The sequence below is a fragment of the Octopus sinensis genome, linkage group LG12 (assembly GCF_006345805.1).
Source record: "Octopus sinensis linkage group LG12, ASM634580v1, whole genome shotgun sequence".
Lineage (NCBI taxonomy): Eukaryota > Metazoa > Mollusca > Cephalopoda > Octopoda > Octopodidae > Octopus > Octopus sinensis.
In genome coordinates this window covers 54,445,408-54,472,973 of record NC_043008.1, presented here as the reverse complement: position 1 = coordinate 54,472,973, position 27,566 = coordinate 54,445,408, and the positions used below count along the sequence as shown (strand labels likewise).

General features: G+C 40.6%; 1 protein-coding gene across 1 annotated transcript; it reads left to right on the top strand.

Moving 5' to 3' along the window:
* Positions 1-27,566, top strand: LOC115218002 (neurochondrin). Its single transcript, XM_029787747.2, has 18 exons — positions 1-163; positions 3,353-3,452; positions 6,136-6,221; positions 7,609-7,673; positions 8,907-9,079; positions 13,019-13,146; positions 14,414-14,473; positions 15,486-15,564; positions 16,366-16,535; positions 18,123-18,317; positions 20,359-20,474; positions 21,310-21,514; positions 22,740-22,863; positions 23,309-23,392; positions 23,781-23,951; positions 24,932-25,033; positions 25,384-25,498; positions 27,289-27,566. The coding sequence occupies exons 1-18, from the start codon at positions 38-40 to the stop codon at positions 27,332-27,334; spliced, it is 2,145 nt and encodes a 714-aa protein (XP_029643607.1). The 5' UTR covers positions 1-37; the 3' UTR covers positions 27,335-27,566.

Below are 27,566 nucleotides of genomic sequence, written 5' to 3'. Positions count from 1 at the left end.
TCCTTCCTGTTGTTTGTTGTGAAAAGTGTTGCTAACAATGGAAGAAGTGGAAGAAGACTCGTCGTCTCTCTCTCAGCAAGATTTCACAAAACAGCTCGAGAAATGTGTTTGTATTTTGCAAAAAGCTGGCAGCGACAACGAAAAGCTGGCTGCACTAATGATGGTTTGTACGAACATCTTTTATTTACATTATATATCGAGCTTCGCCTTTTTTTTTCTCTCTGCTTTCATCTTTCCTTGTTACGATTAAATTTATTCAATTGAAGTAAATCAAAAATATTCGGCGATCTTTCGGTATAGGTACCGTAATACCGGAAGTGGCTTTCTTTACATTTCTGAAGACAACAGAAACCCTTTTTCTCCCACCCCTAACCCTAACCCAATCCCTAACCCTAAACTCTAACCCTAACCCCCCATATATATAAAAAAAAAACAACACTTTCTTGAAATGTATCCGGTACTTCCGATACCTATACCGAAGTTACGCCAAATATTCAGGTAAATTTTCAAAATCTTATTAGTATACCTGTGGAAAGTCTGTCTCGTATACTAGGCAGTATATGTATTTATTGCACTGTAATCCCTTCATCTGGTGTAAATTCCCTTGTTTACTCTGGTTTACTCTGTATCGGCGCACATGTAGTATATAAGTCGAGTCGAATGAAACCTTACAGTATTTACAGTAAAAACTAAATGATTGTATGTATAAAAGAAATATTTGTTACTAATTTTGTATCATAGTTTGTTGTCTCGGATTGTCTGCGGTTCCTAAGTTTGCCAAACAACTTTGTAATTCCGAGTTCGATACCACTTGGCGATTCCTTTACGAGTGAAATTTCGTAGATGATGCCTGCGTTTTGTTACAGAATACTTGAGTAAATCTATGATTATTTTTATATGAAGACATTAATTATTACGATATTGTTTTCATATTTATTTCATTATTGATTCTGGAAACTTAAAAAATAAGTGTCGCAGTATTTTTTCACCAGTTAAAATATGTTTTAGCGAACAAAATATTGTCATATTTCCACGCCCAAGATCTCAATATGCTTTATATATATATATATATGTTCGGAAAAATAAATTGTATAGGAATGTGTGTGTGTATATATATATATATATGAGACAAGTTTTCATGTTCCCACGCTCAAGACCTCAATATGCTTATATATATATATATATATAAGTACAAAATGGGACAAGAACGCAAAACTTCCAGATAGACGATACAAAAAACACGGACGTGCCATTCAAAGCCTTTAATCTTCAGTCAAGAACCGGATCATCCTCGCAATTTCGGCTGATATATATATATATATGTTTGTGTTAGCACAATTGTATAGGTGTGTATATATATATATATAATATATATATATATATATATATATATATATATATATATACATATATGCATATATATATATATATATATATATATATATATATATATATTATATGAGACAAGTTAAAATAATGGTCATCACAAGGGGCTAAACACAGAAGGGACAAACAAGGACAGACAAACGGATTAAGTCAATTACATCGACCTCAGTGCGTAACTGGTACTTAATTTATCGACCCCGAAAGGATGAATGGCAAAGTCGACCTCGGCAGAATTTGAACTCAGAACGTAGCGGCAGACGAAATACCGCTAAGCATTTCGTCCGGCATGCTAACGATTCTGCCAGCTTGCTGCCTTGCAAGGCACCTTGAGCAAGTGTCTTCTACTAAAGCTCCAGGCTGACTAAAGCCTTGTGAGTGGACCTGGTAGATGGAAACTGAAAGAAGCCTATTGTATATGTGTGTGTGTAGGTAGGTATTTCCTGTCTTCTGTCTGGTGATGGAGAAGCATTACTTTGCTCGGAAACATTTGAGGGTTAATGACAGGAAATTCATCTAGCCAAAGAAAACCCGCTTCAGTAAATTCTCTGCAATCCATGCAAACATGGAAAAAATTGGTCATTAAATGATGATGATGATATGCATGGTTGCCTGAATTTATATTTACCACTTGTCTGCACATCCATTTCACTCACTTGTAAATGGTATCATTTGCTTGCAGCCCACTATGGAAGCAGGTTTAGGGTTCTTGGCATGTGCAACCTTTGTAAAGAAATGGTATAATTCGGTTATTAGAGCAAATTTAGCTAACAGCTGTTTTCAGTAGTCATTATAGATAGGTTTACTCAATTGGTCTGTTGATCAATTCAGGTAAATTGAAAGACCTAAGAAAATTATTGCTACTTTCGTCAGAACTTATGAAATATTATGCCTGGATTGACAATCCCTCATTATTTGTTCTCTCCCTCTCTCAATATATATTTATTTATATATATATATATATATGTGTGTGTGTGTGTTGGCAATGCACAGCTGTATAGGTGTGTATCATCATCATCATTTAACGTCTGCTTTCCATGCTAGCATGGGTTGGACGATTTGATTGAGGACTGGCGAACCAGATGGCTGCACCACACTCCAATCATGATCTGGTAGAGTTTCTACAGTTGGATGCCCTTCCTAATGCCAACCACTCCGAGAGTGTAGTGGGTGCTTTTACATGCTACCGGTAAGAGGGCCAGTCAGGCGGTACTGGCAATGGCCACGCTCAAATTGTGGTTTTTACGTGCCACCTGCATAGGGGCTAGTCCAGTGGCACTGGCAACGACCACGCTTGAATGTTTTTTCACATGCCACCGGCACAAGTGCCAGTAAGGCGACGCTGGTAATGCTCATGCTCGAATGGTGCTTTTTATGTGCCACAGGCACGGAAGCCAGTTAGCTGCTCCGGTAACGATCGCGCTCGGATGGTACTCTTAGCGCTCCACTAGCACAGATGCCAGTAGCATATGCATACATATACAGTTATGACTTCTCAACTTTGATTCTTCATAATTTACAGATAATGGATATTTTTTAGAGAGATTTTCTACAAATACCTTTCAGATGTTGTAGATTACGATTATATCTGAATTATATGCAAAAAAAAAAAAGAAAGAAAAATGGTGTGTGCGCATACATACATACAGCCATGCCAGCGCTTTCATATATAAAAAACCATTGTATTAATAGTATTTGGCACAGCTGGTTGGGTCATCATGATCTGAACCAGTCCTTATTTGAAGTACCTGCTTTTCTTGGTATGGTTAAAGGGCCATGTCTTCTTGTACATTTTGGCAAGATTTCTTCAGCTGGATACCCTTTCTAACACCAATCAAATACAGGGTGTACTGGATGCATTTTAATGTGGCAGTGGTGCTAGAGTAGCTGCCTTGTTGCCTGTCAGACCAAAGAGTTCTCTTTGGATTATATCTTCTCAGTTCTATATTCTTCTTGTTTTATTTTTTAGGTAACCAAACTGATCAAGGCTGACGAATGTAATTTGCAGGCACAAAAGATACTCTTTGAGGCAATTGGATTCAAGTTTCTTGTTCGGCTGCTACGTACAGGTAAGACAACACACAGTCATCTCTGTTAATTGTTAATTATTAAATGGCTTCTAGTTAAGAAGTTCTCTTCCCAACCAAGTGATTTTGTGTTCAGTCTCACTGCAAGGCACCTATATCTTTACTACCCACAAGGGGCTAAACACAGAAGGGACAAACAAGGACAGACAAACGGATTAAGTCAATTACATCGACCCCAGTGCGTAACTGGTACTTAATTTATCGACCCCGAAAGGATGAATGGCAAAGTCGACCTCGGCAGAATTCGAACTCAGAACGTAGTGGCAGACGAAATACCTGTTTCTTTACTACTCACAAGGGGCTAAACACAGAAGGGACAAACAAGGACAGACAAACGGATTAAGTCAATTACATCGACCTCAGTGCGTAACTGGTACTTAATTTATCGACCCCGAAAGGATGAATGGCAAAGTCGACCTCGGCAGAATTTGAACTCAGAACGTAGCGGCAGACGAAATACCGCTAAGCATTTCGTCCGGCATGCTAACGATTCTGCCAGCTTGCTGCCTTGCAAGGCACCTTGAGCAAGTGTCTTCTACTAAAGCTCCAGGCTGACTAAAGCCTTGTGAGTGGACCTGGTAGATGGAAACTGAAAGAAGCCTATTGTATATGTGTGTGTGTAGGTAGGTATTTCCTGTCTTCTGTCTGGTGATGGAGAAGCATTACTTTGCTCGGAAACATTTGAGGGTTAGTGACAGGAAATTCATCTAGCCAAAGAAAACCCGCTTCAGTAAATTCTCTGCAATCCATGCAAACATGGAAAAAATTGGTCATTAAATGATGATGATGATATGCATGGTTGCCTGAATTTATATTTACCACTTGTCTGCACATCCATTTCACTCACTTGTAAATGGTATCATTTGCTTGCAGCCCACTATGGAAGCAGGTTTAGGGTTCTTGGCATGTGCAACCTTTGTAAAGAAATGGTTTGTTTTGATCACATTTGTTTCCAGCCAAGTTAAAGCTGGGTGCATATGACATGGAACCAAGGATTGGATAGGGTGAGTGGGTATTTTTATGAGAGTGCGAAAGGGGAGATACTGAAGTGAGTGGACACAAGTAGAGGCGGGGTGTTAGGAGGGTGTGTTGTGGGGAAGGGATTCGACAGGGATACATTGTGTGAAGGTAGGTTTGTGAGGATGTGAAGTGAGAGTGGTAGGTAGAGGGGAGAGAAATAGAGGGAGTGGTGAACATGGGTGGAGGTGTTTGGGTTATGATGGAGAGGTTTTGTCAGGAACCTGGACACAAGTGACATGCCTTTGTCACTTGCCTTTGTGGCCTCAATTTTACCTTGGTTAACTTATTACAAGCTCACTTACCCATGTCAGCAATTAATAGATTGGCAAAATCATTAGAGAATTGGACAAAATACCTGCTGCATTTGGTAATTGTCCTTTACGTTCTCAGTTCAAATCTTGGTGAGGTTCAAAATTTATCTTTCTTTCTTCCAAGGTCAATAAAATAAAGTACCACTCAAATACTGGAATACATTGAATATTCCCATAAAGCGTCTTAGATGTAAATGAAATTATAATGGAAGATCAACACCAAGACATGTTGCTTAGCAAGTTGTTTGAAAGCCTTTTAGAATGGAGTGTTTTTACTGAGAAACTTAAAGAAATTCCTTGTACAGATTTGAACTCATAGCCTATGAGCATGTTGTCCAACTCAATGTCTGCTCAACCATCTTGTACCTACATTGTTTATTATGACCGTAATTACAATCAATGATAGAAAATAGTCTTAATTTTCATAATAATTACGTGAAAAAAACATTTGAGCGAGGTCATTGCCAGTGCCGTAGGACTGGCCCTCTTGCCAGTGGCATGTAAAAGCACCCACTACACTCTCAGAGTGGTAGGCATTAGGAAGAGCATCCAGCTGTAGAAACTCTGCCAGATTAGACCTGGAGCCTGATGCAGCCATCTGGTTTGTCAGTCCTCAGTCAAATCGTTCAACCCATGCTAGCATGGAAAGCGGACGTTAAACGATGATGATGATGAATAATTACGTGAGAATTATTTTATGTGTTCAGGGTGTAAAAGTTGTCTCCCTGTACAGCCTGGGTCAGAATTATATCCTATCAGGTTATCTTACTGCCCTTAGATACTTTATATGAAGGCTTCATTAGATTCCTACAACTCCATGGGTTACGTAGACCACTATTTGGCCGGGTGGTAAGAAGTTTATTTCCCAAACACATGGTTCTGGTTTCAGTCTCAATGTGTCATAACACTTTGGACAAGTGCTTTCTACTATAGCCCTAGGTCGATCAAAAAACTTTATGAGTGAATCTGAAAGATGGAAACTGAAAGAAGCTTGTCTCTGTGTGTGTTTGATGAGTGAATGTCTGCTTGTATTTCCTTGTCCTGACATTGCACGAGAGTTGTAAAATGATTGTCACTGTCATATAAGCTGTTTCTTTCATTTCCAATATTCTGCTGGCCTTGTGCCAAAACGTGAACATGTTTGGCCATGGGAAAATATTGCTTTGTTTCAAAACAATTGAGGGTTGGCAACAGGAAAGGCATCCAGCCAAAGAAAGTCTGTCTCAATAAACTCTGTCTGATCCATACAAGCATGAAAAAGTAGATGTTAAAACAATGCTTATTTCATAATCTCGTTCTAGGTTTATTCTCAACTCTGATGTTTATCTTTTCAGCTACAGTACCTGAAGGATGCAGTAACTACATCTATAAGTCTTTGTCTCTCACCATTCTTTCCAGTTTCTCTGGACTACAAGAAGTGGTAAGTCTCTGTTAGTGCTACTATATTATGTGATTTTTTTTTTGTCCTGTTCCCCCTAGGTCGTACTGTACGTATTGTTGGTATTTTTTGTCCTAATATTTAGGACGTGAAGAATGGCATAGCTCTTATTTTAAAGATAGTTTAAAGTGCAAACTTCATGACTATAATTGTAAATTTTATTCACCATTCAGTGAAAACCCCTTTTATATCTTAAAGATTCTCAGTGCTAAATTTGTAGATGCTGATGGTGATAATAATAATAATAATGATAATAATACATTGTTTTGTCTTGGTATGAAAGATGGGCTACAGCAAATATTCTGCTCAATACCACAGATTTGCTTGTCAGTTGTTTGACCTTAACCAGTTGAGCATGTCCCTTAGTGGCTGACGATAAGTGCATCTTTGATCACGAGCAGGAGTATTAGGGGAGCATCACAGCCGTGTGTTGAAAGGAATTCTTGGAGGTTTGGATAATTCACCTTTGGAAACATGGGTGGTTCGTTCAACATCCTTAAACAATCCTTATTCAAGGACCTTTTGAGCGGGATGGGTTACTTGACCAGAAGAAAATTCTAACTGAGCCCCACCTGTAAGGTCATGTGCTGCTCATCTTGATATGAGATCACAATGTCGTGCACATATGGTTGTGATGCACATGCCTGGTGCACCCTTATCAGATGGGTATTCATGATGGGTATATGGGCTTTGTATATTTTACCCTAGTGTCACTTTGATGGCATGCACTGCTCTCTCACTCAATAATAATAATAATAATAATAATAATAATAATAATAATCATGGTTTCAAATTTTGGCACAAGGCCAGCAATTCCAGGGAAAAGAGTAAGTTTAATTGCATCAACCCCTGTGCTCAACTAAAACTTATTTTATCAGCCCTGAAAGGATAAAAGACAAAGTTGACATCAGCAGAATTTGAACTCAGAATGTAAAGATGGATAAAATGCCTGGCATGCTAACTTGTTGCCTTTAATCCTTTCTACTCAAGGCACAAGGCTTGATAATTTGTGCGAGGGGGGATAGTCGAGTACATGAACCCTCTGTTCTTAACTGGTACATATTTCATTGATCTTGATAGGGCAAAGGACAAATTTAGCCTTGGTGGAATTTGAACACAAAAATGCTTAGTAGCATTTTGTCTGACATGCTAATGATTCTCCCAGCTCACCACCTAATAATAATAATAATAATAATAATTTCTGACATAGGCACAAAGGTCAGAAGTTTGTGGGGAATTGCAATCCCTGAAAGGTAAAGCCGAACTCTTACAATTCTGAACCCTTGTATTTATCTGTGTAAGATAAGAACTAATAAAGGAATTACGTGAATGCCTTTTGTTGCCATATATTTCTGTTTTTTAATTCCAGAAGGAAGATCCTCGGATGTTGACCTCTGTCCCACTCATAATAGATGTCCTCGTCTCTTGTCTCAAGTAAGTGATGTATTTTGTTTTACTCACACACCCATTCATCCTCCCCACTCACTCACTCAACCTCTCTAATACCCAGTTCACTTAGTCAGAACCTCCCCCCACTTCCCTTTCACATTTTCATCTCTCTCTCTCACTACCTCAGGCAATCAAGTTTCCCCTCTAATGCAAGATTCTGCTTTCTGTCCCTCAGTACTACAACCTCACCTCAGTCAAGATGGGCCTTGTCTTGCAAGTTACTTGGTGGCCTCACTGATGTTGGTGCCACATAAAGAAAAACCATCCTATAGACGGTCTCGTGCCAGTGGCACATAAAAGTACCCACTACACTCTCGGAGTGGCTGGCATTAGGAAGGGCATCCAGCTGTAGAAACTCTGCCAGATCAGATTGGAGCCTGGTGCAGCCATCTGGTTCGCCAGACCTCAGTCAAATCGTCCAACCCATGCTAGCATGGAAAGCGGACGTTAAGCGATGATGATGATGAGACTCTGTAAAATGGTTGGTATTAGGAAGAGCACCCAGCCATAGAAACCATGCCAAAGCAGACTGTAGGGTTTGGTGCACCCCTCTGGTTTGCCAGCTCTTGTCAAACTGTCCCAGCAAAGCATGGAAAACAGACATTAAATTATGATGATGATAAGCAGTCCCTCCTCCAACAACCCTACTTTGTCACCACCATCACCACCACTACTAACTTACTACATTTCTGTTTACTTATTTCTCTACTACCCGCAAGGGGCTAAACATACAGGGGACAAACAAGGACAGACAAATGGATTAAGTTGATTATATCGACCCCAGTGCATAACTGGTACTTATTTAATCGACCCCGAAAGGATGAAAGGCAAAGTCGACCTCGGCGGAATTTGAACTCAGAACATAACGGCAGATGAAATATGGCTACGCAATTTGCCTGGCCTGTTAACGATTCTGCCAGCTCGCCGCCTTAACATTTCTGTTTACCACCACCACCAACAACAACAACATGTCTTTCTCACCACCATGAACCACACTTCTGTTTATCACCATCTATGGTATATTTACATGAGTGTGTGTGTGTTTGTGTCTGTGTATACACACACACATACCTACACCAGATTTCCATACATGCTATCCTGTCAAATACTTTCTCCAAGTCAATGAAGGCCATAAGTGTTATATGTCTATTTCCGTATATATTCCATTGTAATTGTAATGGTAGAAAAGTTACATGTTATAAAATTTCTTTCCTGCAGTATCGAGCAAACACAGGATGACAACGAACTGACAGAAGGAGAGTTCAAATCCATGATTGATAGTTGCTACGACTGTTTAACAGCTGTTTGTATGACAGACAAAGGAAGGACGGCTTTAATCGACTCCAGATCTGTGTCTCAGTTGTGCACCTGCTACATACATGCAACATATGGTATAGTAGTGACAGTTTCAACTTTTATATATACAAGGTGGTATCGAAAAGTTCCCAGACTAGTTCTGTAGCGTGCCAACAGATGGCAGTGCATGGTTGTGTGTGTGCAGTGGGAACTATTTCGTTACTACCCACAAGGGGCTAAACACAGAGAGGACAAACAAGGACAGACAAACGGATTAAGTCGATTAGATCGACCCCAGTGCGTAACTGGTACTTATTTAATCGACCCCGAAAGGATGAAAGACAAAGTCGACCTCGGCGGAATTTGAACTCAGAACATAGCGGCAGACGAAATACCACTAAGCATTTTGCCCGGCGTGCTAACGTTTCTGCCAGCTCGCCGCCTTTGTGTGTGTGCAGTGGGAGCTAGCAGTGATCCATGTGAGGCAGTGTGATGTGAGACATCACTGTGTTTACTTTGTATTTTGTGAGATTTGTGTTTTTGTGATCACGTGTATGCTGCAGTCTGTGATTATGTTATAGGTAGGAAGTTGGGACTAAGAGGCAACGTGAAATTTTGTGTTAAACTTGGGAAGTCTGCTACAGAGACGTTGAACATGCTTCAGCAAACTTACAGCAACAAGGCTGCTATGTTGCAATACTACACAGTGGTTGTGTGAGTTACGAAATCCTCGTCGCCACTGTTAGGTTGCACGTTCGGATGCCTCTACTACTCAACTTTGACTTTCTACTGCTACCCTTGATGTCTTAGACTTCTCCCTCTATATCTACGTATTGGGCTAGTCTACTTCATCGTCTGGGGGCGTCCACACAACAAAGGCAATTGGTTGTATGCAATGTTTTGAGTGGCATGGAGGCTTCAAAAGCAGAAGGACATCTCTGGAAAACAATGAATGGCCTAGAAGATCTGCCATGAGCACCACCCCCAGAAATGTGGAGAAAATTCACCGGCTTGGGCATGAGGATCTTCAGGGGACAATCAGTGATGTTACTGATGTTGTTGGTGTGTCGTATGGGTCTATGAGGGCAATCCTAATGTCTGGATTCTTCACGACGACAACGTACCCTGTTACTGGGCTCTCTTCACTCGTGAGTTTCTTGCCAAAAACAACATAGTACCACTTCTGCACCTGACCTATTCACCAGATTTAGCACCTACAGACTTCCATAAAATGAAAATGCAGCTCAAAGGTGACCATCTTAACACTGTTGCTGAGATCCTGTGCAAATTGCAGAAAGTCCTCAACTCACTTACAAAAGATGTCTTCCTGGCCAGAGATTCTAAAAGTGGTAGAATTGCTGGGATGAGTGTATTGCTGTGCAAGGTGACTATTTTGAAGGAGTTGATGTTAAAACTTAGCTAAATAAGTTATTTTTTTAATAAAGATAACAAGTCCGGGAACTCTTCGATACCACCTCATAGATCTGTGGATATGTGTTTCTGTTTATGTGTCTGTGTCTGTGTGTGTCTGTATATGTGTATGTGTTCTCTCTCCGTATGTGCTTCAATATTTGTGTGTGTATATACCTATATATCTGTATGTATCTTTTATCTTTTTATTATCCTTTTCTTGTTTCAGTCATTAGACTGTGGTCATGCTGGAGCATCACTTTGAATTTTTAGTTGAATGAATCGAACCCCAAGCCTAGTACTTATTCTATCGGTCTCTTTTGCTGAATCACTAAGTTATAGGGACACACACACACCAACAGCAGTTGTCAAGTGGTTGTGGGGGGGACAAATACAAAGACACACACAGATGGATATACTTATATGTATGTGTGTGTGTGTCCAGTGTCACTATATCATTGCTCTCTGCTTGTCCCCAACCTGTGCATTCTACCTGTGTGTCTCACTCTATTATTGCCACCTGCTGGCCCCCGACCTGGGTGTTCCACCCACATGTAACAAGCAAATTTTTCCCTCACCCTACCCCAACAAACCAATTTACATCTCTTTCTCGCATTTCCTCCTTCATTCACTATGCCTAGCTCTCACTCCCTAATCCTGTCCTCACACCCCTGTTCCTCTGTATCATTGCTATCCAGTAGCTCCTCCAACTATATATATGCCCAGGTCTTTTGCCACTTACTTGCACTCCCTTCGCTTATGACATTTGAACCTCAAGGGTGTGTCCTGGCACTTGCCACTATCTGTATCTCTCTCTTCCATTACTCAACCATCTCATTTATACTCTGAACCCCGTTCCTTGTGAGCATGCCTGGTATTTTTCCACCATCTCCATCCTGCGGTCTCCCACTCTCTTTCTCTCTCCTTCTCCTGCACTTCCCACAGGTTGGGTAACTGTGTATTTTCTTTGCAGTAGCACACCTGTTTCTGTCTTCATCCTTGATCTTTCTCTCTTAGGCCGGGTAACCTTGTACTTCCTCTTCAGCAAGACACCTATATCTGTCTCACTATAACCTTTTCATCATCACCTCCTCCAATGCCTCCTCCCCTCTTAGAAGTTTTTGTCTTGCATGTACTAGGTAACCCTGCCAGTACAGGTGCCACTTAAACGCATCAAGTCCACACTGTAAAGTGATTGGTGTTCGGAAGGGCATCCAACTGTAAAAACCTTGCCAAAACTGACCTTGCTTGTGCCATATAAAAGCACTAGGTCTGCTCTGCTGAGCGGTTGGTGTTCGGAAGGGCATCCAACTGTAAAAACCTTGCCAAAACTGACCTTGCTTGTGCTTGCGCCATATAAAAGCACTAGGTCTGCTCTGCTGAGCGGTTGGTGTTCGGAAGGGCATCCAGCTGTAAAAATCCTGCCAAAACAGTCACAGAAGTCTGGTGCAGGCTTCGGCTTCACCAGCTCTTGCGGTACCGTCCCACCCATGTTAGCATGGAACACGGATGTTAAATGATGATGATGATACACGACATACACACAGAGACATGTACACAGACAGACGCACATACACATAAAAGCACAACGTTGCTTCACTGGCATGTGTAAAAAGATTCGAGTGAGGTCATTGCCAGTACTGCCTGACTGGCCCACGTGCCGGTGGCACATAAAAATCACCTGCTACACTCTCGGAGTGGTTGGCGTTAGGAAGGGCATCCAGCTGTAGAAACTCTGCCAGATCAAGACTGGAGCCTGGTGCAGCCATCTGGTTCGCCAGCCCTCAGTCAAAATCGTCCAACCCATGCTAGCATGGAAAGCGGACGTTAAACGATGATGATGATGATACAAATAGAGTGGCATACACATACATGTGAGCGTGCTGTTTAGCTTAATTGTAGAGTACTCAGCTGGTATGTGAGGAGTACAGGTTTAACTTCCATAGCTGCCTGCTGGCAACATTTTATAGGCATAGCTGTAGCTGTGTGGTAAGGTGGTGAGCTGGCAGAAATGTTAGCACGCCGGGCAAAATGCTTAGCAGTATTTCGTCTGCCGCTATGTTCTGATTTCAAATTCTGCCGAGGTTGACTTTGCCATTCATCCTTTCGGGGTTGATAAATTAAGTACCAGTTACGCACTGGGGTCAATGTAATCGACTTAATCCCTTTATCTGTCCTTGTTTGTCCCCTCTGTGTTTAGCCCCTTGTGGGCAATAAAGAAATCAGAAGCTTGCTTTCCAACGACATGGTTCCGTGTTTAGTCCCATTGCATGGCATCTTGGAGAAGTGTTCTCTACTATAGCCTCAAGCTGAGCAAAGCCTTATGAGTGGATTCGGTAAATGGAAACTGAAAGAAGCCCATCATATATATGTGTGTGTTTGTGTATGTGTGTTTGCCCTCCACTTGGCACTTGACAAAAGAGACCGAAAGAATAACTACTAGACTTAAAAAATAAGTTTTGGAGTTGATTTGTTCAACTAAAACCCCTCAAGGCAGTGCTCCATCATGGACACAGTCAAATGGCTGAAACAAATAAAAGAATCAGTGATTATGACTAATAACTCTAATAGATTTGTTCTTAAAAATTTATTTCAAAACATTTTTGATTGCTTTCTTTGTACAGGTAACCAGCGAGCTTTGGCTATAATCCAGCAGCTTATCTCAACAAATGGTGCTGAAGTTTGGACAAAGAATATGAAAGGTCTCCAAGAGTTACTGGGTTATTTAGGAGAGAATTTCTCCCACTCAAAAGTAAGTCAATGCAAATATATGTAAGTATATGTGTGTGTAACTTTTGTCTTGACATCATGTGATGGTTGTTAACGAGCATCACCATCATATATGTTAGTTCCAGTTTTCCATGAAGAATAAGCTTGGCTATGGTGAAATATTATTTTGCTTAGGAACAGATGAGGGTTAGTGACAGTAAGGGCATCCAGCCATAAAAAAATCTGCTTCAATAAACTCTGTCTGGTTCATACAAGCATGGAGAAGTGTTTGTTAAATGATGATATAATGGGCTTGTTTCAGTTTCCATCTACCAAATTTACTCATGACACTTTCATCAGCTTGGGACTATTGTAGAAGACACTTGAACAAAGTGCCATGGAGCAGGACTTAGCCTGATGCCATGTGATCGAGAATATCTGATACTCACCATTTCTTCACCGCACCATGTGCCATCTCTGATGGACCTGTGGTTTTCTCTGCCTTAAGCCTTGAGTGTTCAAATTAATCTGTCAAATGTAATGCTTTTTTTATTCAGACTAGCTTCCAGCTCTTTATGTTCTGAATTCAAATGCATCTAAGGTTAATTTTTCCCTTTCACCTGGGGTGGGGGGTTGGTAGGGTGTCATCATCATCATCCCTTAACGTCCGCTTTCCATGCTAGCATGGGTTGGACGATTTGACTGATGTCTGGTGTACCAGATGGCTGCACCAGACTCCAATCTGATCTGGCAGAGTTTCTACAGCTGGATGCCCTTCCTAGTGCCAACCACTCTGAGAGTGTAGTGGGTGCTTTTACTTGCCACCAGCATGAGGGCCAGTCAGGCGGTACTGGCAGCGGCCACACTCAAATGGTGCTTTTTATGTGCCACCTGCACAGGAGCCAGTCCAGCAGCACTGGCAATGACCTCGCTTGAATGTTTTTTCACGTGTCACCAGCATAAGTGCCAGTAAGTCGACGCCAGTAACGATCACGCTCGAAAGGTGCATTTTACGTGCCATCGGCACGGAGGCCAGCTTGTTGCTCTGGCAACGATTACGCTCATATGGTACTCGTAGCGCTCCACTAGCACGGATACCAGTCATCGAATTTGATTTCAATTTCGATTTCACTTGCCTCAACAGGTCTTCAATAAAACAACATCAATTGAATACTGGGGTTGATGCCATTGACTGACCCCTCCCCTCAAAACTACTGACCCTGTACTAAAAATTAGAAAGAATTCTAATTGTTGTTAAAAGCAATTTTAAAATTTAATGAAATTAAATTATTATTATTATTTTTTTGCAGGAACTTGAAAAATTCCATTTTTGTGATATTCTTGCCAGTGTATTCACCAGTGTCTCAAAGGTTTGTACTATGGATTGTGGTTTTCCTTCTCAATATTTCTAAAACCATTTTGTTAGAATAATAATCACAGTTGTTATGATTGTGAGTTAGCTTGTAGATTAGCAAAATATATCTTTGTGGGGAGGTGACAATACTTTAGGGCCGGAGTTTCCAACCTCGTTGTTTTTTTTTTTTGCAACACAAACTGGTTTCATGCAAGATAATTTTTCTATGGATCTGGCGTGCATAACAAAACACAATAAAGAACATCATCATCATTTAATGCCCCCTTTCTCCATGCTGGCATGGGTTGGATGGTTTGATAGACGCTAATGAGCCAGAGGACTGCGCTGGGTTTTAATGCCTGCTTTGGCATGGCTTCTACAGCTGGATACCCTTCTTAATGCCAACCTCTTAGAGTGTTTTGGGTGCATTCATCATCATCATTATTATCATCATCAAGGCGGTGAGCTGGCAGAAACGTTAGCACGCCGGATTTCCCCATGACCAGACATGTTTTCCTGGATGACTGGAAACAAAGGACACTATTTGTATGGTACTGCTGCTTGTTTATAGCTACCACACAATGTCAAAACAAGGAGATGTAGGTTCTAATCTCATGGGCAGCCTTTGATTTTTTAAAAATCTAAAACAGATTTCTGACTCAATATTTACAAGCTATTATTTATAGCTTTATTTGCTTCAAGATCCACCGTCCCCCTCAAAAGATCTATTTCATGTTCTCTTGAAGTTTATTAATTTCTTATGACATCAACAACATACAATTTTCATTGGTAAGAATAAAATTTCTAAAATAGAAAAATTTGAAGAATTGCTTTGGTCTAATGGTAGAACATCTGTCATGTCTACAGTGGGAGGTGGGTTCAAATCCTATAGGCTGCCTACAACTTTTTTATCCAAAAGAGTTTTTTTAACCTAATTCTTCTAATAATTACATGCTGTTGTTTATAGCTCTATCTGCTTTGAGATTCACCATTCCAAAAAAAGAAATTATATTGTTATTGTTGTTTAGGACCAGATTCCAGCAGGTAACTTCAGTTGGCAGAAAAATATTCCCCAAGGAATTATGGATTTGATTAAGTCACGTCTAGGTTTGTAAACCATTTTCCCCACTTTTAATCTTTTAACGCTAAAAGTATTTTTTACCATAAATGTAATGATGTTCCTATTATACAACCACAACATTGATTTTCCAGGAGATTTATTTCCAAAGCCTTTCCAAACAAGTGGTGGTCATTTTGGTCAACACACACTAAATTAAACAAATATTAAATTTACATAAATAATCAAATGAAATACAAGTACATCATCATCATCATTTAACGTCCGTTTTCCATGCTAGCATGGGTTGGACGGTTCGACCGGGGTTTGGGAAGCCAGGAGGCTGCATCAGGCTCCAGTCTGATCTGGCAGTGTTTCTACAGCTGGATGCCCCTTCCTAACACCAACCACTCCGTGAGTGTAGTGGGTGCTTTTTATGTGCCACTGGCACAGGTGCCAGGGGAGGCTGGCAGTAGCCACGATCGGTTGGTGCTTTTTGTGGTTCCCAAAAGTTTTCAGGCTGCCACCCGCTTTGACACCCAGACCACTTTTCTAGTGGCCCCACCCCAATTAACCATCACAAACATAGATCTCTTTCTGAAGCAAATTCAAAGCAACTGTATTTCACAAATAAAACCTAATCTACTGAACCCTTTATTTTGTTGTTTTTACATGAATCACTACTGAACTTGAAGCCACACTCTAATCATTGGTTGGAAAATATGGCTCTCCATGGTCGCTTGATATGCTAGAAATAACAGCCATACATCCCGAGTATCATATACTTGCATCTCAGTTTAAAAAAAAAATTTTTTGGTAAGCGTTACTAAATTATTTTCCTATATTTGCAGAACAGAAGCAAAGGGAATCAGTCTTAATGCTAATCTCTGTGATTGTTGAGAACTTAGGACCAGAATTTTTGCTGCCCCCAAATCTCCCTGATGCAAAACCATTTCTTTTAGCCATTAACCTGAATTCTGTGGAAGTCGGAATGATCATTCCATTTTCTCCTTTGGGACAGGTAAATATAGTTAACATTTTGACTCTTTCCTTTTCGATATAGAATGATGGGAAATAGGGGCCAGTGAAGGATGAAAGTGAGAGGGGTGAGGGAAATGAATATGGAAGGAAGGAAAGTAAGAGTGAAAACTGAGGAAGATACAATTGAAGATGATGGAAAATGTGATGAGGATGACAAGGGAGTTGATAATAAGAGGGGATGTAGAGAATAGAGTAGATGGGAAATAAGGGCCAGCGATGAATGTTGTGAAGAGAAATGGGATGAAATGGTTGTGTCATATGCTAAGGAAGAATGAAAGTGACAGAGTGAAGAGTAAGGCGAAGAGGGAGAGAGAAAGGGGAAGAGTGCTGTGTATTAAGTCTATAAAATTGTGCATAAAGTATATAAAGTTCATTAAGTAATCATTAAATCATTGTATTCCAATTTCCTTCACTTTTCAATGATTAGCAGGAGTGGCTGTGTGGTAGGTGTAGGCATGGCTGTGTGGTAGGTGTAGGCATGGCTGTGTGGTAGGTGTAGGCATGGCTGTGTGGTAGGTGTAGGCATGGCTGTGTGGTAGGTGTAGGCATGGCTGTATGGTAAGTAAGTAGCTTGCTTACCAACCACATAGTTCCGAGTTCAGTCCCACTGCGTGGCACCTTGGGCAAGTGTCTTTTACTATAGCCTCGGGCCGACCGGAAACTGAAAGAAGCCCGTCGTATATATGTTTGTGTGTCTGTGTTTGTCCGCCTCCAACATCACTTGGCAACCGATGTCCCCGTAACTTAGCGGTTTGACAAAAGAGACCGATAGAATAAGTACTAGGCTTCCAAAGAATAAGTCCTGGGGTCGATTTGCTCGACTAAAGGTGGTGCTCCAGCATGGCTGCAGTCAAACGACTGAAACGAGTAAAAGAGAGATGAGCAACCCTCTTTTGACATAGACACAACACAGGCTACGCTTTCAGGATTTTTTGGATAAAGTTTTCAGATATAACCCAATAAGTTTACCATTAATCCCGTGAAATATTCATGGGTCCCACCAGTTTACCATTATGCCACTTTATTCACCTTCCTGTAGCTCTGGGTATGCTCTGACACATCCTCACCATCACATTCTTTCTTTTCCATCTGGGGTAACTGTATATCTCTCTGCAGCAAGACACCTACTCCTATCCCTCTAACCTACTTTAGCTCCTTGTTGCCTAGCATAAAGCCAACTCCCTAAATGCTACACCTGTTTCAGTCAAGGAGTTCTTGTTTGGCAAGTTACGTGATATCTTCACTAGTGCTGGTGCCATGTAAAAAGCATCCAGTACACTTTGCAAAGTGATTGACATTAGTTGACATAGTTGTAAGTGAGTGTCACCATCATGCTAGCAGTGTCCTTCATTTCCAAACTTCTATCAAAAGAAAACATGTTCAGCCATGCAGAAAATATTACTCTGCTTGGAAACAAGTAAAGGTTGGTGACAGGAAGGGCATCCTGCCATAGAAAATCTGCCTCAATAACCTTCGTCCAACCTATGCAAGCATGGAAAAAGATGTTAAAACAATGATGATGATATTTTAAAGTATGTTTAATGCTGTTTCTTAATTACTATTCTAGGTTCGTGAGAAATCAAACCAGTTGTCAGCTTATTTCAGTCTTATTGAGAACACCATCAAATTTCTGGTGAGCAGTGAAGACGGACCACCATTTGACCCAAGCCAAATAATTCAACTCTATTCCATCCTCACAGAGACCCTGAAGTGTGTGATCCTTTTCCTGCAGGAGATAACTAAATCTTTACAGTCAATCCAGGTGTGTATATAAATAATCATATAAATGTATACATATATATACATATATATATATCTATTTCTTTACTACCCACAAGGGGCTAAACACAGAGGGGACAAACAAGGACAGACAAACCAGTGCATAACTGGTACTTAATTTATCAACCCCGAAAGGATGAAAGGCAAAGTCGACCTCGGTGGAATTTGAACTCAGAACATAACAGCAGACGAAATATGGCTATGCATTCGCCCGGCATGCTAACGTTTCTGCCAGCTTGCCGCCTTGATATATACATATATATATCATCATCATCATTGTTTAATGTCTGTTTTCCATACTAGCATTGGTTGGACGGTTTGACCGGAGTCTGGAAAGCCAGGGGCTGCACCAGGTTCTAGTCTGATCTGGCAGTGTTTCTACAGCTGGATGCCCTTCCTAACGCTAAATACCTCATGAGTGTAGTGGGTGCTTTTTATGTGCCACCAGCACAGGGGCCAGAGGAAGCTGGCAATGGCCACGATTGGTTGGTGCTTTTTACGTGCCACCGGCACGGATGCCAGTCAAGGTGGAGCTGGCATTGGCCACACTTGGATAGTGCTTTTTATGTGCCACTGGCAAGGGTATAACAACTACAATTTCCATTTGATTTTTATTTTGATGTTGATGTACTTGACTCAATAGGTTTCCTCAAGCACAGCAGGTCACCCTACAATCCAAGGTAAGCACAGCAGGCCATCCTGTGAGCCATGAACTCCATTTGTCAGGTCTTCGCAGTCAAAGTATATCTCCAGAGGTCTCGGTCTTTCATCATTGCCTCTGTGAGACCCAACGTTCAAAGGTCATGCTTGACCACCTCATCCCATGTCTTCCTGGGTCTACCTCTACCCCGGATTCCTTCACCTGTTTGGGTGTGATACTTCTGCACACATCTCTCCTCATCCATCCGTAGTACATGACCATATCAAGGCAAACGTCTCTCCTGCATGCCACATCCGATGCTTCATATGTCCAACATCATCCTCAGGGTGCTTACACTCTGTCGAGCGTGCACACTGACATTACACATCCAGTGGATCATGCTAGTCCATTTCTTTATATACTCTTTACTCTTACTCTTTTACTTGTTTCAGTCATTTGACTGCGGCCATGCTGGAGCACTGCCTTTAGTCGAGCAAATCGACCCTGGGACTTATTCTTTGTAAGCCCAGTACTTATTCTATCGGTCTCTTTTGCCGAACCGCTAAGTGATGGGGACGTAAACACACCAGCATCGGTTGTCAAGCAATGCTAGGGGGACAAATACAGACACACAAACATACACACACACACACACACACATATATACACATATACGACAGGCTTCTTTCAGTTTCCGTGTGCCAAATCCACTCACAAGGCTTTGGTCGGCCCGAGGCTATAGCAGAAGACACTTGCCCAAGGTTCCATGCAGTGGGACTGGACCCGGAACCATGTGGTGGGTAAGCAAGCTACTTACCACGCAGCCACTCCTGCGCCTATATATATAAGAAAACCCATCAAGCCAAGTGAAGCCATAGCTATGGTCGTTGGTGTCAGGTAACTGGCACCCATGCTACTGGCATGCAAAACCATTAATTATTTCCCTTGGATTATATTTCTTTGTCTTTTGTCTTTGATGTTCAAATTTCCATTGTTCAGAAAAACTGAGATTGAGCTTGATTTACATAGCAAACAGTGTATGCTGCTTATTAAGGCTAAAATACACGTCATCATCATTCTCATCGCTTTAAGATTCAAAATTCAAATCCTATTTGAAAGGAATGAGATTTCAAAACGGAGGAAATACCAGAGAATGCAACGATGCAGTTGGTTGCTGTCCCAAATAGGTGAGTTCCAGGAATGCTTCCATCAAAGGCTGGATAAAAAATACGGGTGCAGAATGGGACTACTTCAAAGGAGAGCAAATGCTGAATTGATATGTGTTGTAATTTTCTTTTTATTCTACCGGTTCCTATACTTTTTGATCAAACTTTGTATATATATATATATATGTATGTATATATATGTATATTTGACATTGCAGGCTACTGACACTCTGCTGCAAGCCTGTATCCGATTGGTCGGTGTGTGGATGAAAGAAGACAGTGAAGCTCTCTGTGATGAAATCCATGATCTGGTGCCAATGTTGCTGACATTTAGGTAGAAATCTATTTTATCGTTGCTGCCTCACAGCCTTGGCTTTGTTATCTCCTTCTGTCTAATATACATATATATATATGTATATATATATATATATATATATATACATATATACATTAGAGATGATACATTAGAAAAATGTACATCTAGATATACTTCTAAAAAGACTGGATGGTCAAATTTGGGACATCTGTAGTCATAGATCTGCATGGGTAGGAGTGACCTAGGGCTGAATAACAACAAAATGAGGCAATGAGAGAATTAGTTTGCTAGAAATTGCAATCAAATACCCCTTTTAGAAAAAGATTAGCAGGACACATTAGGTAATGTAGTAGTAAATACAGGATGTCTGATAAAGAAGGCTGGAGGGATGGTCATAGTTGGAAAGTCTGTAATCATAGATCTGCTCAATGGGAGCTGATCACCTTGTAAGAATCATCATCATCTCTTTAAGAAATCTGTTGCTGTGTGGTTTCAGGTTCAGTCCCCCTGGGGTGACCAATACCTTGTGAGTGAATTTGGTTGATGGAAACTGTGTGGAAGCCTATTGTGTGTATGTGTTTGTGTTTGTCCTCCTACTGTCACTGTTGGTTTGTTTATGTCTCTGTAACTTAGCAGTTCAAGAGAAAGCTATTGATAGAATAAGTACCACAATTTATGACATATATAGGTGCAAGGGTTGATTTGTTTGATCAAAATCTTCGAAGTAGTACTCCAGCATGGCCACAGTCCAATGACTGAAGCTAGTAATAGATGAAACATAAAAATGTAAAGAAGTAAAAATCTGCGAAGGTGGATGGTCATCTGGAAACATCTTATTCTATTATATTTTCAGTAAAAACCTGCTTTGTACGGCTGAGGTCGAGAACCCTGTGGTCAGCTGTTCAGGTGTTTTGTCCCCTTTGTTTGAAGGGTTCTGTCAGCTTGCCTCCGACACCAAGGGCCGGGAACAGCTACTACAACACGAAGCTTACGTCCCAGTTGGTCAGTATTTGTTACATGCTCTCAGTCGGTTTCCTGAGACAGACAGCAACATCCTGGTAAGTTCTTTTTGTTAATATTATCTTTGAATAATAATATCCATCCCTCTTTTAAGTTAAGTTAAGTTAATTTTTTGGCTCAAAAAGCAATAAGGGGGACATGGAGTTATGTACAGGGAGGGTGTTCATGCAAAGAGTTCAGGCCGTTTCTGGTCAAGAGAGACTTTGAACCGAGCGGTCGTCGGCATCTTCACTATCTTGTCCGGCAGCTTATCCTACGGATCTGCAACCCAGACAGAGAAAGCCCCTCTCCTTCGATTGAGATGAAATCGTTGCAGATAGGGCTTTTCGAAGTGTGTAGCTCCTTGTCGGTAGTAATGAAATAGGTATTTTGTCTGCCGTTACGTTCTGAGTTGAAATTCCGATGAGGTCGACTTTGCCTTTCATCCTTTCGGGGTCGATAAATTAAGTACCAGTTACGCACTGGGGTCGATGTAATCGACTTAACCCGTTTGTCTGTTCTTGTTTGTCCACTCTGTGTTTAGCCCCTTGTAGGTAGTAAAGAGATAGGTATATTGTCCGTCATAATGCTCTGTGTTCAAATTCTGCCGAGGTCGAGAAATTAAGTACCAGTTGAGTACTGGGGATCTATGTAATCGACTTACCCCCTCCCCTGAAATTTAGTGCTTAAAGCAGTGGTTTTCAGCCATTTTAATATCCGCGCCAGACCCCAAATGTGGAGTTTTTTTTTTAGTGGGGCTGTACCAAAAAGAATAAAGAGAAGTCGATTATAGGGTCAATAAATTAAGTACCAGTTATGCACTGGGGTCTGTGTAATCAACTTAATCCCTTTGTCTGTCCTTGTTTGTCCCCTCTATGTTTAGCCCCTTGTGGGCAATAAAGAAATAAGAAACTGAAAGAAGCCCATTGCATGTGTGTGTGTGTGCGTGTACATGCACAAGCGTGTGTGTTACTTTCTCCTTACTTTCATTTTGCATGATAGCTGTAGACGAGTGTCACCATTATGCACACCATGTCCTTCATTTCCAATTTTACCATGTAAGCATGTCTAACCATTGAGAAATATTACTGTACTTGGAAATGAGTGAGGGTTGGCGGCAGGAAGGGCATCCAGTCATAGAAAATCCACTTAAACAAATTCTATACAGCCCGTGTAAGTATGGAAAAGTATGATGAGGAGGATGGAGATGATGAATAAATAGATCCAGATGTTCCTAACAGTTCTGACTTCTAAATATCCCGATATTATTGTTGTTATTTCCAGCTGTGTGTGGAGACACTTTCTGACCTTTTGCTTCAACTTACCGAGACAGACACATGTTTTATTGACTCAGACTCCATATACGTTAGTTTATTCAACAGAATCTCAGAAGTCCTTCACCAAACTGGTAAGCATTCAGCAAATTTCTTGTCATTCTTGTCATAGTCTTGAGAGAAAATGAAATATTAATCACCATCTTTGATGGTATGTTAGATGCACTTTTTACCCATAAAAATTTCACGCAAAGTCACTTCAGGTTTTATATGCAAAATTAAGATTCCCATGGGTTTTAACCCTTTAGTATTTAAACTGGTTATATCCAGCCCCATATATTCCACCTCTTTTATGTTCATACTGGCCTGATTTGATCTCTCACATCTACCCTACAATGCCATTCTAAAATATACAATCACATCATTGTGCTCCAGCATGGCTGCAGTCCAATGACTGAAACAAGTAAAAGATAAGACACACAATAAAAGACACATGCATGTGTGTTTGTGCACACGTGTGTGCATGCATGTGTGTGTTGTGTTTGTGTTTATTTTAATTGTTATTCCTTAATGTTTCAGTTTTCAAAAGTGAATGTCTCAATGTAGTTGCTGTGATGTCCTTTCTTGGCCTGACACTATTCAATTCGCATCGCATAACAAGAGGTAAGCCATCTTCTTATCTAAACGCTCTACATGTTTCAGTCATTTTAACTATTGTCCAAGTCCACGGCACAACACAGGTGCTTTCGTGTGGCACCACATGGGCGCGTTTACGTCGCACCGTCACAAGTGCTTTTCACTGCCAGAGGGATCAGTCTTAACACTTCTGCCGCAGAGTACGGGTCTTCTTGAGTACAACAAGGTGCGAGGTATCTCAGTCCTGTGTCATCTCACCTGAAAAGTTTAGCATCCTTGGTCAGTTTAGCATCCACTGAACCTGGAACCATGTGGTTCGTAAGCAAGCTACTTACCACACAGCCACTCCAAGCGATTCAATAACTTGAGTTTTTCCTCCTCTTGCATTACATTCGATGTTTCTTTTGTTTTGTAGAAGTGGAAGAAGCGAAACAGAAGACGTTATTAAAGTCAACAATAACGTTCCTAAGTAGGGCCCACCTTTTAGACTCTCAGCGGAACCGGAAAGAAAAAGTGCTGGTCATCAACGAAGAATACCAGGTTCATTGGGATTCTGTGTCAGGTTATTGGCTGTCAACTATGAAAGGTGATCATGATTTCCTCTTGAGAATTGTTCTGTGTTTTCTGAATCATTGCTGCTGTTTCTTTTGTCTACCCTCAGGCTGGATGGCCATGTATCTCTTTTACAACAACACATCTATTTCTGTCCGCATTCTCTGTCACTGGGTAACAAATATTTTTGTTTTTTTTTAATAATATTTTTGTTGTTTTTGTAAAATCTCAGAAAATAATAATTAAAAATTCACATTTTTTGTCAAATTCATCATCATCGTTTAACGTCCACTTTCCATGCTGGCATGGGTTGGACGGTTCAACTGGGGTCTGGGAAGCCAGAAGGCTGCACCAGGCCCAGTCTGATCTGGCAGTGTTTCTACAGCTGGATGCCCTTCCTAATGCCAACCACTCCGTGAGTGTAGTGGGTGCTTTTTACGTGCCATTGGCACATCCAACTGTAAACATTTTAAATATTTCACTAACTTTTTGTTATAACTTGGCAAAAGGGTTCATATTTTGCCAAAAATTGCTTAATTTGTTCCCACAGTCTTCTTTATCCACAACCAGAATCGTAAACTTTACAGTAAGACACCTGTTTCTGCCTCTCTGTCTCTCTCGACCTTTTCATCATCTGACACATCACCTCCTCCGATGACCCCTCTCCTCTCAAAAGCATCTTTGTCTTGCTAGTTACTTGGTGACCCTGCCAATGTTGGTACCATGGAAAAGCATCCAGTCCTCACTGTAAAGTGGTTGGCATTTGGAAGGTCATCCAGCTCCAAAAAAAAAACACCATGCCAAAATGGACATAGAAATCCGGTGCAGGCTCCTGTCTGGTCAGCACCTGCCTGGTCAGCCCCTGTCAAACTGTCCAATCAATGCCAGCATTGGAAGGTGGACGTTAAACGATGATGATGATGGTGGTGGTAAAATAACTAATTCTTCTGTATCGTCTTGATTTGACTCCTTTGCACTGTTGCTTCAAATGAAATTACTGTCTATCTCTTCCAGTGCTGACCAAATGTATCCAGAGTCACCCACAGCTGACCACTACAGTGTTATTACAAACTGGCTGGATCCCTCGATTGTTAAAACTACTTGTTGATGTCCAGAGTAAGTATCCTTCATTCATTTCATTTGATGCAGAGTGTGTGTGTGTGCGCGTGTGTGTATGAAAATAACGAGTACTACAAAAAGTGTTTTGTTTCATCTGGATATTTTATTAAAAGCAATGTTTCTCAAAATTTTTTAATACATATTAAAACATTCAGTCCTAACACATGCTTATATATATATATAGGTTTGCAGCTATTTACTTTTCATCATCACTCTTTTATTCCTTAGTTTCTCTTTCAATATAATTTTCTTCCTCCTCTTGACTTCACCTTCTTCCTATCCTTCTCATCTTCAGTAATACTGTTGTTGTCTTCAAAAACCATTCTGTTTTACTTTCTTTTCCCTAGAGACCAGTGTTCATGTGGACTATAGCAGTGCCTACCTGGACTTACTCTATGCCCTGATCATCACCAAGGAAGCTAGAACTGTGATAATCGATAACTGTGGAGCTGAAGTGGCCAAGTAAGTTAACCCTTTCATTACCGTATTTATTTTGAGATGCTCTGTGTTTCTTTCAATTATTTTAGATGTAACAAAGAACTTAGTAAAATAACTTGGTTATCATTAAGCTAGTGTTAGGAACATATTGTGACTAAGGTTTGGTGGAAGATTTTAATTCAAAATTTATGAAAACAAGACATTTGTACTACAGAGCCAGAGCCGGTCTCAGCTAGGTTGGTAATGAAAGGGTTAAACCCTAAAATTGTTCTCTTCATCTTGTTGTTATGAAATGATAACGAATAGCCAGTACTTGATCATATATTACCCTTTTTTACCATGGGCACAGACATGGCTGTGTGGTTAAGAAGTTAGCTTCTCGATCATAGGGTACTGGGTTTGTCCCTATTGCGTGACACCTCGGGCAAGTGTCTTCTATTATAGCCCTGGTCTGACCAAGGTCTTGTGAGTGGATTTGGTAGATGGAAACTGAAAGAAGCTTGTCATTTGGTGTGTGTATCCGTCCTTGACTTGATATGGTAAAATGTCATAAATGTATGTCATTCATTTCTGTTATTTTGTGAAAACCTGTCTGGTCCTGGGGAAATATTACTTTGGCTGGAAACAGATGAGGGTTGGTGACAGCAGCAGCATCCGTCCATACAAAATCTGCCTCAATGAACTCTGACCCATGCAAGCACTGAAAAGTGGACATTAAAATGATGATACAAGTTATTGCGGTTCTGAGCTGGTTCAGATGTGTAATGTATAAAGATGATGATGACTGGGTAAAAAGAAAGTGCCAGGTGACCCAAATGGGAAGATTTTGTGGAAGAGGAAGACATAGGAAGATGATTAAGGGAACTTATATTAGGAGGCTGACCATTACAAAAACGTTGACAAAGAACCACAATAAGTTGCAAGATGCTGTAGTGGAGAAGAACTGCCCATCACATGTAAGGATGGAAAATAGACATAAAGAGGAGGAGAGGAAGAAGAAGATGATGGTGATAATGACCATCATCATCATCATCATCATTGTTATCAAGGGTGGTGAGCTGGTAGAATCGTTAGCATGCTGGGTGAAATGCTTAGCGGCATTTTGTCAGTCTTTAAATTCTGAGTTCAAATTCTGCCAAGGGCAACTTTTGCCTTTCATGCTTTTGGGGTCAATAAAATAAGTACCAGTTGAGCACTGGGGTCAATGTAATCGACTAGTCCCTACCCCCTGCCTTGTGCCTGTTGTAGAAAGGATTATTATTATCAAGTCCGCTTTTCCATGCTTGCATGGGTCAGACATGTCTAGTGAAGCAGATTTTCTACGGCTTACCTGTTTCTGAATGAGGTAATATTTCCCCGTCCCCAGACATGTTTTTGCGGAATAATGGAGATGAATGACATTCGTTTACAATAACCCCACAATGTCAGACCTAGGAGAGACACACACACACACTGGTCTTCTTTTAGATTCATTCTACCATTCACAAAACTTTGGTCTGCCTTCTATAGCTAGGGCTATAGTAGAAGATACTTGTCCAAAGTGTCACACAGTGAGACTGAACTTGAAACCTTGTGGTTGGGAAGCAAACTTCATCATCATCACTGTTTTACTGTCTACTTTTCCTTCCTTGCATGAGTCAGAAGTTTATTGAAGTAGATTTTTTCATGGGCAGATGTCCTTCCTCTCACCAGCCCCTACTTGTTTTCACATGGCTGGACGTATATGAAATTTTGAAATATAATTCTTTCATGTGTGATGATATTATGAAATAATCTTTGAAATGCTGAAAACATTCTTCAATTTTTATTTGCAGGAAATTTAACCATTCTGAATTGTGTGATGTTCTGTCTGTCACTTGAAGACAATGGAATCGGCCCTATTAAATCATCACGGTCACTATAATCACCTGTTAATGAACATTTTGATTTTGGTGGTGTCATTTAAAGATTTGTTCAAGTCTTTGCTTCTATGGCAGAAAAGAAAAGAAAACCAAAGTTCCTTTGAATGACTAAATACAAGAGGACTGAAGAATTATTGTCACCTTCTTGTTCTCGTTTGATAAATAAAAAATTAATTAAATGGTTAATGAAA

Excerpts from the sequence above, each read along its gene's own strand:
- LOC115218002 (XM_029787747.2), top strand. The coding sequence starts at position 38 with ATGGAAGAAGTGGAAGAAGACTCGTCGTCTCTCTCTCAGCAAGATTTC. Across the intron at positions 16,536-18,122 it reads CATTTTCTCCTTTGGGACAG|GTTCGTGAGAAATCAAACCA; the intron begins GTAAATATAGTT and ends TTACTATTCTAG. Across the intron at positions 25,499-27,288 it reads TGTGGAGCTGAAGTGGCCAA|GAAATTTAACCATTCTGAAT; the intron begins GTAAGTTAACCC and ends TTTTATTTGCAG.